Source organism: Petaurus breviceps, unplaced genomic scaffold (assembly GCF_028583685.1).
Source record: "Petaurus breviceps papuanus isolate PSGF00001 unplaced genomic scaffold, PetGlider_PUasm1.0 220, whole genome shotgun sequence".
NCBI classification, from domain to species: domain Eukaryota; kingdom Metazoa; phylum Chordata; class Mammalia; order Diprotodontia; family Petauridae; genus Petaurus; species Petaurus breviceps.
In genome coordinates, this window is record NW_027185876.1 from 19,986,521 (window position 1) to 20,005,127 (window position 18,607).

An 18,607-nucleotide genomic window follows, 5' to 3' on the forward strand; every position below is an offset into this window, starting at 1 on the left:
AACCTCTTCCCAAGTCAGTCAGTTAATAAATATTTATTAAGTGTCTACTATGTGCCAGGTTCTGTGCTAAGCACTGAGGAGACACAAAAATGAAGACAGTCTCTGCTCTCAAGGAGCTCACAGTATAATGAAGGAGATAACACACACACAATTTTGTACAAATAAGCTACTTAGAGGATAAAAGTCAGAAGATGGAATTGGAGATGAAGAGTATTCCAAGACCCCAAGATGACTACTTTGAACAAGATCTATTTAACATTCGGGGAACACTGCTAAATTTTTTTAAAGGCAAGAATTCCCTTAAAATAGCATATAACTTTATTGTTTTTTGAAGAATTTTTTAAAAAGAAGAGGTTTAACAAAGTTTGTTTATTTTTTTCAAGTTGGTAAATCACAAAAGTGCTCCTTAGGATATGGAGAAATGCAAAAATGCCCCACTATCACTGATAACCATCATCAAAATGCCTGGTTTCAGCACCAAATCACAGTTGTCCTAGCCACTGTGAAGAGTACTGTATAGATAAGAGCTTACAACCTAAGAAATGCTAGAGAGATGGCAAGAAGGGAGAGGAAGATGGAATGGGAGAGAAATGGAATGCCAACAAAAAAGCAGGAATGGAGTGAAGTAAGATTTACTCTTAGGGTTCAGTCATTTCTCCCAAAATGAGATTAGAAGATGGCAGGCAGAGTAGAGTAGAATCATAGAATGTGATAGCTGGAGGATCCTTAGAAATCACTTACTGCAGCTATTTAATTATGTAGATATCAGCAAATGAGGACCCATGAACATGCAATGTTTGGCTAACTTGCACAACTGGCTGCCAGCTGTTTCCTAAAAGACTTTAGTGTTAGCACTGAGGCTGATACACCCAGGGCTAGCTGTATTCAAGCTCCAGGGCTGGTTTTTTTTTTTTAAGCAATTGGGGGTTAAGTAACTTGCTCAAGGTTACACAGCCAGTTATTTCTGGGTGTGGTGCTGAGTATCTGAGCCCAGATTTGATCCCCAAGTCATCCCAATACTGGAGCTGGTGCTGTTACTTGCTGAGCCACCTGGCCACCCCGCCAGGGCTGTTTTTATCAGATCATTTCTAATATGCTCAAATGAAAAGAATTTCAAGTAACATGAGAGGCCGTATATGTGGTTGTAGGGAGATGCCTATGTATTAGCCCACATAGGTGTGTTAACCCAAAAAGGCCTGAATATGGAAGGAAATCTAACCAACCTGAGCACTTTCCCTCACTGGCTCTTCCTGTGGAGTAAATATAATGGCACTTTGAAGAAGTCAGCCAAGAATATAAGGTTGACCATTAGATCTCTGTTGCTCAAACTAAGCATTTTTTCATCAAGATATGACAGTGAATGGAGGATAGGAAGCCCCCCATACATGTAGCTGACCAAGCGATGGAAAACCTGCTCTGGGAGAAGTAGGAGGAGAGCATTCAAAGGTTATGTTGTTTTTGCTATTTTTCACTTTCCTTCCTTCTTTCTTTCTTTTCTCTTTCTTTCTTTTTCTATCTTCCTTCCTTTCTTTCTCTTTCTTTCTTTCTTTCTCTTCCTTCCTTCCTTTCTCTTTTTTCTTTCTATCTTCCTTTCTTTTCTTTCTTTCCTTCCTTCTTTTGTTCTTTTTCTTCCTTCCTTCCTCTTCTTTCTTTCTCTCTCTCTTTCTCATTCAAGTCGTCTTGCACAAAATGACTAATATGCAAGTGTTTTACATGATTGTACATGTATAACCTATATCTGATTGCTTACCATCTCAGGGAGGGGGGAAGGGAGGGAGAGATAGAATTTGGAACTCAACACTTTAAAGAAAAAGCAAATGTTAAAAATTGTTTTTACATGTAATTGGGGAAAAAATTATCATTAAAAAAAAGAAAACAGTTACGCTCTTTGTACTCTTTTGTCATCTTCTTCCCATCATCCATACAGGACATTAGGCAACTTCAGTCACCGGGAACTAGGCGCAGGTGAGTCCTGCTCAGAATTCCTCCTGTCCAAATTCCTGTCTTTCTCATTGTCATCCATTCTTCGCATTTCTCTCTTCTGCTCCAGAGGTTCCTGATAGTCCTCTCGATCCCTGAAAGTTGGGGTGGGGAGAAAGAATTATTACTGGTTTCAAATCACATTACTATTGTCATTCCTTAGAAGCAGATTGCCTTGTTAGACACCTGACTCTGGGTCATAAGAGGAGCTGGGACAATGCTCCTTGACCCAGAGATTCTGCTGCTGGGCATATAAACCATGGAAGTCGGTGGTAAACGTTAGGGACCCCTGCCTTTCATTGTTGGGCAGCAGTGAGGTACTAGCTTAGCAACTTTGGTGCTGGAATTTGAAACTTTTCCAGGGGGAATTTTCAGGGCCAGATCAGTAGACAGATCTAGGAGGCTTTGCTTATTTCCATGCTCAGAAGAGAGACTATAGGCTTCACCGCACACCTGAGGAGCCATTGATTCATTGGTACATTCCACAAACATTTATTTGGCAAAGCAGCACCAATCTCTGTCCTTAAAGTAGAAACACCTCCAGAGAAGCAAGAGAATTAAAGAATGTTAAAGTGAGATACTTTACAAACCCTTTTTCATACTTTATAAACCTTTTCCCAAAAGGCAAGCAGCCTCTTTCGGGAAAGGAATGCAACAAATAGAAGAAAATTCATGGATTTGGATGATCTAGGATTTAGAGTTGGAAGGGACTTTAGAGATTGACTAATGGCAAGTTGGTGCTAATCTAACCCAATTTGCTCATTTTCCAGATGAAATAACTAAGACCCAGAGAGAATTTATGGTTTGCTCAAGGTCACAAAGTATATATAAGTAGAATGAATGAAAAAGTGTGGTTTAGGCCCTTGTGCTAAGCTCTGGGGATGGACACAAATACATACCTAGAATGTCTTCTCTTTCTTATCTCCCACATCCTGGCTTCTTTCAGTCCCAGCTAATATCTCACCTACTATAGGAAGCCTTTCCTGTTCTGTCTTAAATCTAGTGCTTTCCCTTTGTTGATTTATTTCCAATCTATCCTGTATGTAACTTACTTGTACATAGAATTGCATGTTATTTCCCCCATTAACTTGTAAGCTCCCTGAGGGCAGGAACAATTATTTTTTCCTTTCTTAGAACTCCCAGCATTTAGCAGGTACTTAATAAATGTTTGTTGACTTGAGAAGCATACAAGACAGTTCCTGCCCTTGAGGGCACATAAGGGGAAACTATAAAGGAGTGGGTTATGAAGCATGTTTTGGAAATGGCTAAGAGCCTGGGTCTTCTGACTCCACATCGGCTGCTCTTCCTGCCATACTGCAACAGGGCTGCTTTCGACCTTGACCCATCCTCTTTCTCTCCACAAGTTCCACAGAGAAATGGCATCACTCACGGCCTTTCGCTGTCTTTTTGCGTCTTGCTCCTACAGCAGCAGCAGTATGCAATGATGCTGATTATGATGACGGCAGCAACCAGGCCTCCCGCAATCCCAGCATACAGGGCAATGTTCATTGAGGCTGTGAGGGGGCAAACCAGTTGGTTCATCTGAATATCCGGAACACCCACTGAAGCACCCAAACTTGACCATTTTTACCCCTTTGAAAGTACTGAACATTGGGGCGGCCAGGTGGCTCAGCGAGTAAGAGCACCAGCTCCAGCGTCGGGATGACCTGGATCAAATCCGGGCTCAGATACTCAGCACCACACCCAGAAATAACTGGCCGTGTAACCTTGAGCAAGTTACTTAACCCCGATTGCTTTAATTAAAAAAAAGTACTAAACATTGACAGCTTAGGAACCATTCTGGTATAGTCTACTGGGTATGACTCCTACAACTGTCCTGGTCAAACAAGGGAAAGGAAAAGTGCAAGAAGCCAGGAAAATCTGATCAAATCCAACTTCTGATACTTACTAGCTGTGTGACCCTGGCAAACCAATCCAGAAATTTTGCCAAAGAAAACCCCAAAATGGGGTCACAAAAAGTCAGGCATGATGGAAAAATGACTTAATAACAAGACCCTGGGCAAGACACTAAACCTTTATGTCAGTTTCTTCATCTGTAAAGTGGGGATAACAATAGTACCTATCTCCCAGGGTTGTGGTGAGGATAAAATGAGATAATATCTGTAAAGTACTTTAAAGGGATAGTTGTTGTTATTATTATTATTACAGGGATCTGGCCCTTGCCACCCTTTGCTCCCTTTCCCCCTCCCTGGATGGGCTCTTACGAAGCCTGACAGCAACAGTGATATTGCAGAAATCGGATCCCATCTCGTTGGTGGAGGTGCAGATGTAATAGCCAGTTGTATCATCAGAAATGTTTTTCAGAAGCAGAGTCATTCCTGTGGCTGGGAAAAAGGAAAAGGTAAGGTGAGAGCAGAAGCCTGGGATTGAGAACATTTCACTCAGTGAAATGAATGATGCTTAATGGAGCTTTTCTTTTTTAAAAAAAATATTTTTTTCCAATTACATGTAAAAGCTATTTTTAAAATTTCTTTTTTTTTTTAAATTCCAAGTTCCAAATTCTTTCCCTCCCTCCCCTGTCCCCTTATTGAGAAGGGAAGCTTTTTGATATAAGTTATACATGTATAGGCATGCAAAACATATTTCCATAGTAGTCATTTTGTGAGAGGAAACATAGACTAAACCCCCCCCAAAAAAAAACCCAAACAAAAAAAAACACCAACCCAACCCCAAGAAAAAAAAGTATGCTTCAATCTGCATTCAGACTCCATAAGTTTTTCTCTAGAGGTAGATAACATTTTTCATCATAAGTCCCTTGGAATTGTCTTGAATCATTGTATTGCTGAGAATATCTGTTATTCACAGTTGATCATTGTACGATATTGCTATTATTATGTATACTGTTCTCTTGGTTCTGCTCACTTCACTCTGTATCAGGTCACATAAATCTTTCCAGGTATTTCTGAAAGCATCCTGCTTATCATTTCTTATGGCACAATAATATTACATCACAATCATATACCACAACTTTTTCAGCTGTTCCCCAATTGATAGACATCTCCTTGACTTCTAATTCTTTGCCATCACAAAAAGAACTGCTATAAATATTTTTGTACATGTAGGTCTTTTTTCTTTTATTTAAAAAAAAAATCTCTTTGGGATACAGACCTAGTAGCGGTATTCTGGATTAAAAGGTATACTTGGTTTTATAGCCTTTTGGACATAATTCAAAATTGCTCTCCAGAATGGTTGGGTCAGTTCACAGGTCCACAGCAGTGCTTTAGTGTCCCGGTTTTCCCACATCTACTCCAATATTAATCATTGTCCTTTTCTGTCATAGTAACCAGTCTGATAGGTATGAGGTGGTACCTCAAGAGTTGTTTTAATTTGCATTTCTCTAGTCAATAGTGATTTAGAGCATTTTTATATGACTATAGATACCTTTGATTTCTTTATTTGAAAACTGCCTGTTTATATCTGACTGTTTAGCAATTGGGGAATGACTTGTATTCTTATAAATTTGACTCAGTTCTCTATTTCTCTCTCTCTCTCTATATATATATATATACATATATTTCTAAATATACATCTATGTACATCAGAGAAACTTACTGTAAATTTTGTTTCATGGTTATGATTACCAACTGTTCATTTCCCTCCATTTTATTTTTCCCATTTATCCTTCTCTCTCTCTCTCTCTCTCTCTCTCTCTCTCTCTTTCTCTCCTTTCACCTTGTCCCTTCTCCAAAGTGTTTTTCTTCTGACCACCGCCTCCCGCAACCTGCCCTCCCTTCTATCAGTTCCCATCTCTTCTTACTGAATTTTTTCACTTAATGTTTACTGAGTGGCATAAGGGAAAAGTTTTGAGGATCAATGGATAGACGTATGTAGCCAAGATCATTACCAGTAGCCAGTTTCCTTCCCTTGCCCATCCAACACTTCCCCCCGCCCAAACCTTGTCATAAACATGCACATACTCACAACTTATACCAAGAAGCAGATCAGTGTGATAAAAGTAGATCCATGGATTAGTAGTCAAACCCTGGATTCTAATCTTTGATCTACTACTTACTAGCTATGAAGCCCGTCAAGGGCCAGTCTCTGACCCAGTCCATAGATGGCAAGAGTCTAGTCCAGGATTTCTCCCAAGCCAGCTCCCCGTGAAGGCCATATTATGTCTTAAAATTGGCTCACCATCTCTTCCTGACTTGCAGGAGTTTAGGACATGATTAACCGAGCAGTGACTCAGACATAGATGCATGCAAGGGAACAAGGACATTAAAACATACAGATATATGTAAATGAACAAGGACATTAAACATTCTCTCATGAGAACCTAAAAGCAATTATTGTTTCACATTCACTATATAAACCCTGCTCTCTGATCAATACATGGGAACTGCTATGACCGAACCTGCCTGGCTTGTGTCCAATCATTCCACAATCTTCAGTTCGGCCTGTGCCCATTTTGATACAGGCATCAAAAGCCTTGAACAAGTCCAACCTTTTAGTGCCCATTTCTTCATCTATAAAATGCTAATAATAATACTTATATTCCCTGTTTCACAGGGTTGTTGTTAATGTGAAAGTGTTCATAAAACATGCTACAAATTTAACCTTTTATTATTACTTATTTAATTTCCCCTGGCTGAATTCATACAGAAGTCTAATGGGGATGGTTTAGGTGGGAAAAACATTCAGAGTTATAAGATTCTACTCAAAGGTAGTGATGAGGCTTAAGCCCTGGGAACCCCTTTGAATCTTCCCACTTGAGGCATTTGCTTGAGACCATAAGTCTTTCATTATCCCTAGGCCCAAATCTCTGTTACTCTTAACGTAGCCTAGCCCTCCATTGTCCACTACTTCCCACTCTTGATCCTATCTAAATATCTATGCCCAAATCTGTTACCCTTAAACAAGTCTAACCCTACATTGTCTGTCATTTCCAGATAGCCCTCTGCTATGTCCTACCCCTAATCCCATTCCTGGAGTCTGACCTCAGTTCATCAAAGATCCTCCTTAGACTCTTCCTCAAGACCTTTCCCAAACCCCTCCTCTAGACCACCCCTAGTTCTCTCCCACAGTCTTTCTGTATATAAGATCCATCTTGCCTCCATGAAGGTGGTGAGATTCAGTCTAGTGCAGACTTAGTCTATGTCAGATTGTTCTGACCCCCTTGTCCAATACAAGCGTCACAAATCCTTAGGCTCCTTAAGAGTCTATCCATTATGATGAATCTTTAATAAACTTTGTTTTACTTGACTGAAAGAAGACTTGAATCGAATTCATTTGGCAGGACCTGACTTGTTGGTTCTTTGGAGTCTCAAGCACCCCCAAACCTCAACAATAGGGGTAATCTATTAAGTACTTAATGTTCCCGTATTGATAGGGAAGTATCTTAGCTGCCACCTCAGAGATGCAACCCAGACTGTCTTTCTTGAACTGGAAAACTGATCCCCTAGGGATTACCAGGGAGGCACTAAGCAGTTACAGCAAGTCATGCAAGGGAAGGGAAAATACAGGTACAACACTCAGCTTCCCTAGCTACGGTATGTTCCCACAGACCAGGGTATCATTTGGAGAGAGATAGAAACACCCAAACTGGGAAGGTCTCCTCAGGTTCCCAAACAATGTAGCAGCTATGTCGCTAACACTGACAAGGCATTTACAGTCATCCCTTCCACACTGCAGGGGTTAAGGGTATGGTACCTACTTGATCTCTAAAAGCAGAGTAAAATTTTTTGTCTTCCCTTTATACAGCAGAAGTCTGAATTTTTTCTTTTTCTTTTATGGTGTATTTACAATACCTTATTATAAAATTTGGGTTGATATTACACAATAATATATGCATTTCTGAGTTTCTAAACTCTTTCTGTATTGTCTTCTGGCCTTTATGTGTCTTCTGCAGTTTCTGCAAAACTCCCCCCAAAATTCTCATTTAATTTGTTATGCTGACCAGAGATATTGAAACCTTGATGGGGGAAGTTATGATGTGGAAGGGATAACTGTTTCCTGACCTTATCTTTGGAAATACAATTTCCCAAAGCTCTAGTATGGATTAGCACTAGGTCTTGCTTCCATTATCCTAGAGGGAGTGGCCTCAGAGATGTGACTGGTCCTATTGTCCTGCTAAACTACCCCTGAAGTCACCACCCAGCAAGGTTAATAGGATATAAGATCTTCCCTGCCCATTAATAGGCCTCACTGTGGAGCCCTGACAAAGAACCAATTAGGCTCTGGGCCATGGGGGATCCCTACACCTTTCAAATTAAGTGCTGATTTCTTAAGCTTCTCAGCACGAAGCCAATCAAGTCTTTAATTGGAAACAGTATATTTGTATTGGTTGGAAAGAGAGGTGTGGGTAGAGAGAGGGGCAGGCTCTGAGGGAAGACCTTGCCTAGGGGATTTTGCTCGTGGGGAGGTTTGACAGAGAAAACACTTGCTTTGGAGCCCTCTGGATTAGTGGTGAGTATATTACTAAACCTTGCTTTTTGGTATCCAAATAGCAATGTCTCAAATAAATACTTTGGTTTTGCCTTGGAGGAGAGGGGTATATTATGTTATGTTTATGTTATGTTATGTTGTATCATATTATATTCCTGGGAACATGTATGCATATTCATAGCAGCTGCTATGGGTATCTCATTGATATTATACACCTATAACTAAAATTAACTGTTCCGCAAATCTAGGAACAATCTGTCCCTTCCTTTGCTACTACCTCTGGCCATGGTGCTGACAAATCAAACACTTCTCTATTGGTCCTTTACCATTTACTAGACAGTGTGCTAGAGAGGAAAGGTAACTAGAAGTGGACCCATCAAATCTGCATTTGCATCCTAATTCTGTGTACCTCTAGGTAAATTAATTAACCTTTGTGTACCTGTAATGGGAATGTAAATTTTTAAGATCTTCCCTGCCCCTAGGCTAAAGTGCACCCGGAGCCTGGGGTAGAAGGCTTGTTTTTCAGTAGATACTTTTTGATTGGCCAGTGGGTCCAGAAGGTTGTTACATTCTCTGAGCCAGGAGAAGGCTATATAAACCCTGATTTGAGGCTTTGTTTGGGGGCTCACTTTGAGAAGCGTTCTGTGATTTGATCAGATGAGACTCTGGGAAGCCGTTGTTGAGAGTCCCCAGGCTTTAAAAAACCCAGATGTTGATTTGGTATTCATGTAATGGTTGGACAGTTTGGAAACCTGTCTACTTGATCTGTTTCTCTGTCTTGATAATTCTGTCTGTATACTCTGATGTTCGGGGTGCTGACCTTTTCCCCCTGAACTAGGTAAACGATACATATTTGACTGATTAAAGTAAGCTTGTTAACCCATTTTGAGTTGCTTTCCTTTAACAAAGCAGATCTAAGAACCTGTGTTGGCAGCCACCCTGGGGACGCTGGGGTGCTTGCTGATACAGTACCTCAATACATTAATCTATAGAATAAGGGTAATAATACTTTCCCTACCTAAGATCATACAGTTGGTTTTTATTTTATTTTTTTTTTAGATTAGAAAGGGACTTTGGGGATCATTTAATTTGACCTCATTATTTTGTAGATGAGAAAAATAGTTCTAAAGAGGTGAAATTGATTTGTCCTAGATCACATAGCTAGGAAGTGCCAGAGGCAGAATTTGAACCCACAGCTTCTGAGTCTGGATATTGTACTATCCCATGTACTAACTTTATAGGTAGGTAAAGATTCACTGGCTTTGAAGAGTATTTTATAAATGTCAAATCACCATATAAATGTGTTACTATTATTATTATCCATGTGACCTTAAACAATTCAGTTCAGTTCTCTGGGCCTTTGTTACCTCCTTTGTACACTGGGGATATAATACCTTTATTCTCTTTTCCTGATTCAGGTATATTATTTCACTGGTGTAGAGAACTACAGATAAGGAAACTCTTCCTACCAATGCACACATAGCAAATTCTGTAATTCTGATTCTTGAAAAATTGTTGGTACATTGAGGGAATAAATTATTTGCCCAGAGTCACACAATCAGAATGTGTCAGAGATGAAACTTGAACTCAGGGCTTCCTGACCCTAAGGCTAACTCTGTAGGCACCATCCCAAGTCACTGTATTACCTACCTGAATTTGAAGGGTTCTACTCAATCTTCTTCCCTGTATTGATCATCTGAGGTCACTCTTGGCTTTAAAATCTATTGCATTCTTTTTTTTTTATAACAAAAGTAGGGGAAGGTATTGGGATACCTTCCTACATGGACTAGTTTAGAATTGCAAAGAGTTATAGTCCAGAGATATGACTCCTAGAAAGATCTATCAATCAATCTATCTACCTACCTAGCTATCTATCTATCTCTAGATATATCTCTATATAGTTGTTGTTCAGTCATGAAACTCTGCATGACCCTGTTGGAGTTTTCGTGGCGATGATACTGGAATGGTTTGCCATTTCCTTCTCCAGCTCATTTTACAGATGAGGAAACAGAGGCAAATAGAGTTAAGTGACTTGATTAGAGTAACATAGCTAGTAAGTATCTTAGGGCAGATTTGAACTCAGATCTTTTTGACTCTAGGCCCTGTTTTCTATCCACTGTGCCATCTAGATGCCCAGTATATCTAGATATATATATCTATATGTATATCTACATCTATATGTTATCCTTACATCTCTATGGATATATATCTCTATCTAGAGATATATTTCTGTATCTGTCTCTCCTCTATTTGCCTATCTCTACATCTATAAATATATCTCTATCTCTTCTTCTATCTATCTCTTTCTATTTATCTATTAGACTATCTACCTATCCATCTAAATATCTGTCTGCCTCTCTACCTATCTACCTACTAATGCTGTGACGGGGGTCTGTCTAGAGCAAAATTCTCCAACTTGCATGAGCAGATAGTGATGCCTTGCTGAAGGTCCTGCTGCCACCTAGTGGCTGTAATGTAAATATGCGCTTCTTTATCCAACTCAATGAACCTGAAATGAGCTGAGAGTTCAGGGGGTGTCAGGCCAGTGTTCTAGGACCAGGATTTGGCAGAACTCCGAGGCAAAATATCCATGACCAGAGGTATTTTATGGGATAATTCATTAGAAGAGAGTTTGAGATGCAGCTGGAGGTGGAGCTCAGAGAGCGGTTGCCCCTTTCCTATACTCTATACTTAGGGGTATTAGACTAAAATGAGATAATGGATGTAAATCACTTTGCAAACCTTAACGTGTTATATACATGCCAATTATTATTATTATTTTTATTATTAATTAGCCTTCAGGCAGCAGGCCTCCAGTGGGGTGAACTCTTCATTTCCTAAGTCTTTTATTGCACCCCTGCTGAGCTCAAGCAATGTTTATAGAACAATACATAGGGGTGTGTTGATAAATGTTTAATAGGACTCTGAAAAAATGTATGTGCATGTTTTAATCTGCATTATTAACACTTTTAATACTCTAGACAATTAACAAAATAATAAATGAAGCCCTGATTTGTAGTTGATTGCCAATTTCTGAAGTATAAATGCTCACATTGAAAACTAAACAAGGGGTTCTCTCCCATGGGTTAGAGCTAGCTTCAGCACACCCTGTCTATCGCCTCCCCTCAGGCACCAGGGAACATAGCTGAAAATCTTGTGAACCAGTGTGGCTCTGCTTAACCCAATTTCCCTAAGTACTATCAGGTATTATAAGTACCGTGTTTCCCCGATAATAAGACACTGTCTTGTTTTTTTTTTTGGACAGAAAAACACCAGAGGGCTTATTTTCAGGGGAGGGCTTATTTTAATGAACATTGACAGCAATTTTAATAAACAGGTAAATGTGAACAAAAAATGTACCTTTATTCAATAAGCAAATCACTGGGGAAGAACAGGATGACGCGCTCACTGCTGTAGCTGTGATTGGATGCAGCTCGGAGCGTGGCATGTGTTTCACGAGGGGGGGGGAGACGGTGCATACAGAGGGTACCATAATGTAGCGTGTAGCACAGGGGATCACCTTCACTACAGTAGCAATCTCAATAGGGCTTATTTTGGGGGGAGGGCTTATTTTAGAGGAATCTTACACAGTAAGGGGAGGGCTTATTTTCGGGATAGGTCTTATTATCGGGGAAACACGGTATCATAATCCAACACCACCAAGCTAGAAATACCTCTGTGTGGTGCTGGGTTTGATGCCCCAGCCTAGAGAGGGGTGTGTGATAGCTCCCAAAAAGATGGAATTAGATTGGGATTGCAGAATGGCTGAACGAATGAGGGTATATGAATATAATGGAATGTTATTGTGCTATAAGAAACAATGAAAAGGGCAGTTTCAGAGAAACCTGGAAAGACTTTTATGAACTGATAGCAGAGTGATATGAGCAGAACCAGGAGAACAATTTATACAACAGCAACAATATCATAAAGATATAAACAACTTTGAAAGACTTAGGAACTCTAATCAATGCAATGACCAACCATGATTCCAGAAGTCTCATGATAAAGAATGCTGTCCACTTCCTGACAGAGAGATGATAGACTAAATATGTAGAATAAGATACATGTTGTTTATTATGGTCAATTTAGGAATTTTTTTTTTTGCTTTATGCATATTTGGTACAAGGGTTTTCTTTTTTATTTTTCTGGGCATGGAGTGGGAGGGAGAGAAAATAAATGCTTGTTAATTAAAAATATAAAATTTAATTTGAAAAATGTTAGATATTACTATTGCCAGGGGCCTAAGGCATGAAGATATGGAATGTAGCCACCACTGGCTAAGGCATGAATAGGTGGGATTTAGCCACCATGGGCACAACCTATGAAGGAGGGATTTAGGAACAGAATGGTAGTGGCCCTTTGGAAAAGGGACACTTGTTGAGAGGCACTGTGGTCTGCTGGATAGAGAGCCAACTTAGGAATTAAGTTGATTTGAGTTAAAATTTTACCTCTGATTTACACTAGCTGTGTGACCCTGGGCAAGTCACTTAATCTCAGTGTCCCTGATGACAAAAGTAGCAGAATGCTTGGGTATAGCCATTGATCGAGGGAGCTCCCCAAACAGTGGAAATCACAAAACCAGACTAAAGAAAAGGAGAGGAAGGAGGAGGGATCTTGCCAGACACACACCATTCCCATGAAAGAATTTCCAAAAGCACAGAGGAGGCAGGATGCTATCACAGGAAAAATACTGGGCTGAGAATCAAGAAATCTGGGTTCCAATGTGTGACCTGGCCATAGGTCAGTTTTCTCTGCTGTAAAGGGAAGGGGCAATTGGACTAGATGATCTCTGAGGTCATGTCCATCTCTGAGAGCCTACAATGTTATGAAACAACGTACCAGGTGCTGGCTCTGGAATAATTAGATTTGGGTTCAAATCCCACCTCATACACTTTCTACCTGTGTGACCTTGGACAAGTCACTGAGGCTCACTGAACCTCAGCAACTCGTCCGTAAAATGAGGGGATCACACTCAATGGCCTCTGAGATTCCAACTTCAGTCTGGTTCTATGGAGAGCTGGAAACAAGCCATTGCTGCTGCAGTGTGGCCCCCTTGTGGACAACAAGACAAATGACACTGTTGTGTAGAGCTCTCCTTTTCCCATGTGAATGTCTCAAGTATCCATCTACCTGTTCTAGGCATAACTGTTGAGCCAACCAAACTTGTCCTTGGATGTCTCCCCTCCTTTTCGTCCATCACTCAGTATCTTCATGTTTTCTGATCGTTCAGTTTGGTTCTAAATCCATTAACTGTACCTGGTCAACATCTCTCAATCAACAAACATTTATTAAACTTTTACTATATGCCAGGCGCTATGATAAACACTGAAGAGACAAAGACCAAAAAAAAAATCAAATAATACCGATTATCGATAACTTTGCATCTCTCCATCTTGTATATAAATATAATGTGAATGATTTTGTCAAATGCCTTGCTGAAAATTTTGAAGGCCACATCTAAGACATTCCTCTGATCTAGTCTAATAATGTCTTGATTTTCAGTCACGTTCACAAGCATTTATTAAATGCTTAGTAGGTGCCAGGTAATATGCCAAATGCTGGGAATACAAAGGAAAGCAAAAATGATCCTGGCCCTCAAAAACTCACAGTCTAATGGGAGAGACAACGTACAGAATATCCTGGGAACCAAGGGGGTGAGCGCTCCAGCGTCTGACTGCAGACAGCTCCTCGAGGCAATAACTCATAGATACCTGGTGATGAGAGTGGCCGCTCCTTGTTCTGGATGTCAAAGGCCTTCCAGCTGTACTGGGGAGCTGGGGATCCCTCTTTGGATTCACATTTTAGTTCGATGTTGTTCCCATATATAGTTTCCCCCTGAATGCTGCAGTCTGGTTTGGAGGGGTGCACTGCAAAGAAGGAAAAGACAGAGAATGTCATTTTCTGTGAGTCTGTGAAAGGACCAGGTAAACCATTATGTATAATACGCCCTCCTACCCCAATCTCCACCTGAAACGTGATCACTACCCCCAATCACACACTCATTTGGTCAAACATATATTAAGTGCCTACTGTGCTAAGCACTTCAAGGAAAGGTAGAAGACAGCTCCTGCCCTCAAGGAGCTCACACTTTAGTGGGGGGAGGAGAGACAACATACAAACCACTAGGTATAGATAACAGCTGAGATACAGCACACATGGTTACTACTATTCCAGTCGGAACAGGAGAGTGCAGTAAGAGATACATGACCGGATAAAGTCACTGGTATACGCAACACAAATTTTGAAAATTGTTTCTCCTGTGGGTTACTCTTGTTTGGGTAGTGTGAGCCTTCACCATAATTCTGGAGAGGGAGGGTGTGTTGAAAGAATATCTAGTCAGGAGTCCGGGGACCCTGCCCCTGATTATTTACATGACCCTGGACAAGTCACCACCTCTCTGGGCCTCAGTTTTTCTAACTGTAAAAATGAGAGCATTGAACTAAATGACCTTTAAGGTTCCTTCTAGCTCTAGACCAGCTCACAAACCTCATTTATTACAAAACAAGTGTCTACATGCCACTGGGAGGAGAATCTTCTAAAAAAAAATTTTAAGTGCATTTATAAAAAGTTGGATTAAAAATGGTAACCTCAGCAGGTAAGTATCCCAATCATGGGATTTAGGGCCGGAAATGACTTTGGCAATGATCTTCTATTTTACAGATGAGGAAACTGAGGCTCAGGGTCTTGATTAATGTCACACTGCCAGGAAATGGCAGAGCCAGGATTCAAACCCAGGTTTATGTAGTAGAAAGCTCTGTAATCAAAGGACCTGGATTCAAATCACACTTCTTGTGCTACCTGTGTGACCTCAGGCAACTCACTGACCTTTCTTGGTCTTCAATTTCTTCTGTAAAACGGGTACAATTAAACTAGATGGCCACTGTAGACCCTTCCAGATCTAGAACTATGATGATACTCAGTCCACTCATTTGAGTTCCAACAGAGCCCCCTAATATCTGTGTGACCTTGCTTAGCTTCTTTGAGACTCAGTTTCTTTACCTAAAAAAGATAATAACTACTATTTATCCTCTGAGTGATATTTCCTTAGAGAGTAATGATGCCAGAGAAAACAGGGGCTGTAAAGGCACAACTCTTAGGTAATAGATGTAAAGCTGGAGGGACCTCAAAGACCATCTGGCATAATCTCATTTTATAGATGAGGAAACTGAAGTCCAGGAAGGTTCATGAGACCATGAAAGTGTCAGAGGCAGGATTTGAACCTGGAACCAATATGCTTTCCACTACACCTCACTGCCTCCTTTAATTTAGGGGAGGCTATAAGCCAGGATAACCTCCCACAAATGGGCCATGAAAACCATAGAATAAATTCCTGGTTTCCTATAGTCCTCCAGTTTTACCCCAAAGCCCTCAGAGGCATGACTGACTGCATCTGCTACCTCACCAAGGCTTCCAGGATTGAGAAAGATGGCCACTGTCACATTTGCACCCAGTATTGCCTCTCCCCCGTTGTGTTCCTCTGCCTACTACCTCCAACCCCTCCATTTTGCCTGGGTTTGGGGTGGGATCTAGTCTGGTGGTGTTGGTTACACCAGAGGGACATACCCCAAACTCTAAACTCAACTAGGAAGGAACATCAACTATCCTATGTAAGCCAGGAATTTAAAAACCACCCTTTGGCATAATGAAGAGGCAGGTCAGTGAACAGTGAATGAGAATTCTACAGCCTATCCACACTTCGGGTCAGCTCATCCCCAGTCTATGCCCCTCTGCTCCCAAGCCCAACATCTTGATTTCTGTCCCCTACCCCCTCCATCTTGCCTGCACTTCTGGTACTTGTCCTGGGAGCTAGAATAGTTAGTTATGGCTCTGGTTCTCATTTAAGGATGTATTTACTTTTTTCAAGCCTAAATCTTGATCTCTGTGACTTCTGCCCATTAATCCTAATTCTGTTCTCTGAGGCCAAGCAAAACAAAAGGCTAATCCTTCTCAACTACTTGGATCCACCTGCAATATTTCTCCTAAATCTTTCCTCCAGGCTAAACATCCCCAGATTCTTCAACCAATCCTTATATAGCACAGTTTCAAATTCTCTCAGCATTATGCTTGTTGTCTGAATCTGTTTCGGCATCCAGGGGACACTGTTCACTCAGTAATGCTCACTGGGTGACTCATATTTGTTATTGCAGAGCTCAGAAACCTCAGATGAAATTGTTCATCTCAGTGTTCTCTTAAACAGTGGCCTGGGGAACCCCTATTAATCAACTAACAAGTATTATAAAGTGTTTAGAATGTACCGAGCCCTGTGCTAGGCTCTGGGGGATGAATGAAACCATCACTGCTCTGAACTGGATCTCATTCTAACCAGAGAGGCAGCAAATACGTGTACAAGTGTATAGAGAATATGTGCACATATATACTTCAGTAGACGTGAGTTAGGCTGATAGGGAGAACAGGAAAGTTTCCATGGTTGAGCTACATCTTGATGGAAGAGGGGAAGGTGAGGAGGACTGATGGATGATGGACATAAAGGGAGATGGAGTTCCTTATGTGAGGAACAGAGATCACTTTGTCTGGATTAAAGAATAGGATAGAGGGAGTGAAATGTAATGAGGCTGAAAAGATAGGTTGGGGCTAAACTGGGGCAGGGGGATTCTGGGAAGATGGAGGAGTAGGTCAGAAAATTGCAAGTTCTCCAGATTTTCTCCACAAACAAGACAAAATAGTGCCTCAAGGTGAACAGAGAGCAGCAAAAATAAACAAGAGTGGGGCAGAGCAGTGGTACTCCTGGAACAACTGAGAAGACCAGAGGAATGACCCCAAGGAAGGAGGTTTGGCCTGAGTGAAGGGCAAACACCTCCAGGCTCTCTCCCTCTGCTGAAACAAGCCCTGGGGGCAGCTAGGCTGGGAGGCAGCCTCAGCTTCAGTTATAGGAATTCTCACCTCACAGATAGTGTGGGCAATGGGACATCTGAGCAGGGGAAGACTGAAGGACCCTCTGCTGCTGCGGGGCGGGCCCAGCTGTGTTTCCCAAACACAGTCCTGAAGACAAGAAAAACCAGCATATGCCCAGTGAGTGCAGAAGTAGTGGGGATGGGACACTTACAGGCTGTGGGCACTTACAGGAGAGCTGAGTTCCTGGTTTGGTTCCAGGCTAGAGGGGAGACCTGAAGACTATAGCCAATGGAGGGTCCTCGGGGAGCAAGAGAATTTCCAACATAGCATGGCTGGGGGCCCTAGAAGTGGCTTAGAGGGGAAGAGGAGTGCTGAGGTTGGGACCTGGACAAAGCTCAGAAAATAACAGTAAGAAGAAACTGAGGCCAAAGGCACCATCTAGGGATTAGAGGTGATTATAATAATAAGCTACTAAAAAAAAAAAAAGTAAATACAAACGAGTAAACAAAGGACAAAGAACCCAACCGTACACAGCTACTATGGGGATAGAGAAGACTTGGGTTCATTTCCAGAGTAGGATACTAAAGAAAAAAAAAAGCCTCTCCTACCTCCAAAGAGTAAGGTCAAATGGTCATGTGCCCAAAAAGAGTTCTTGGAAGAACTTAAAAAGGACTATAAAAATCAAATGAGAGAGACTGAGGAAAAATTAGGAAAAAATAAGGACAATCCAAGAAAACCAAGAAAATTATGAAAAGAAAGTCAATGTACTGGAAAAAGAGATCCAGAATCTTAAGAAAATAGCACATTGAAAACTAGAATTGGGCAAGGGGAAGCAAATGACATTGTATATTACCAAGAAATAATAAAACAAAATAAAAATAAAGAAAAAAATAGAAGAGAAAGTGAATCATCTCATAAGAAAAACAATTGATCTGGAGAACAGATCAAGAAGAAAAAACATGAGAATTATCTGACTACTTGAAAGCTACAATCAAAAAAAAGAATCTTGATACAATATTGCAAGAAATAATTCAAGAAAATTGCCTTGAAATTTTAGAATAAGGGGAGAAAGTAGAAATAAAAAAAATTCATCAATCATCACCTGAAAGAGATCCCAGGATGAAAACCTACAGAAATATCATAGCCAAATTTCAAAAACCCCAGGTTAAGGAGAAAATATTATAAACAATAAGAAAAAAACAATTCAATTATTATTGAGCCAAAATTAGAATTACACAAGATGCTATACCACCAGACCACAGGTCTTGGAACACTATATACTTTCTAGGTGAATAAATAGGTCTAGAGAGGTTAAGATATTCAGGAAGGAAGGAAGGAAGGAAGGAAGGAAGGAAGGAAGGAAGGAAGG

The 18,607-nt window shown here is 40.7% G+C and overlaps 1 protein-coding gene across 1 annotated transcript in view; it reads right to left on the minus strand.

The window, feature by feature from the left end:
• Positions 1-1,903: 1,903 nt before the first annotated feature.
• Positions 1,904-18,607, minus strand: part of GPA33 (glycoprotein A33) — a 20,582-nt gene continuing 3,878 nt past the window's right edge. The window contains exons 4-7 of the mRNA XM_069094514.1: positions 14,097-14,252; positions 4,206-4,325; positions 3,371-3,494; positions 1,904-2,075 (exon numbers count right to left, since the gene is read on the minus strand). Of these exons, the coding sequence (XP_068950615.1) occupies positions 1,946-2,075; positions 3,371-3,494; positions 4,206-4,325; positions 14,097-14,252 (530 nt within the window). The 3' untranslated portion in view covers positions 1,904-1,945. The remainder of the gene's footprint in view (positions 2,076-3,370; positions 3,495-4,205; positions 4,326-14,096; positions 14,253-18,607) is intronic.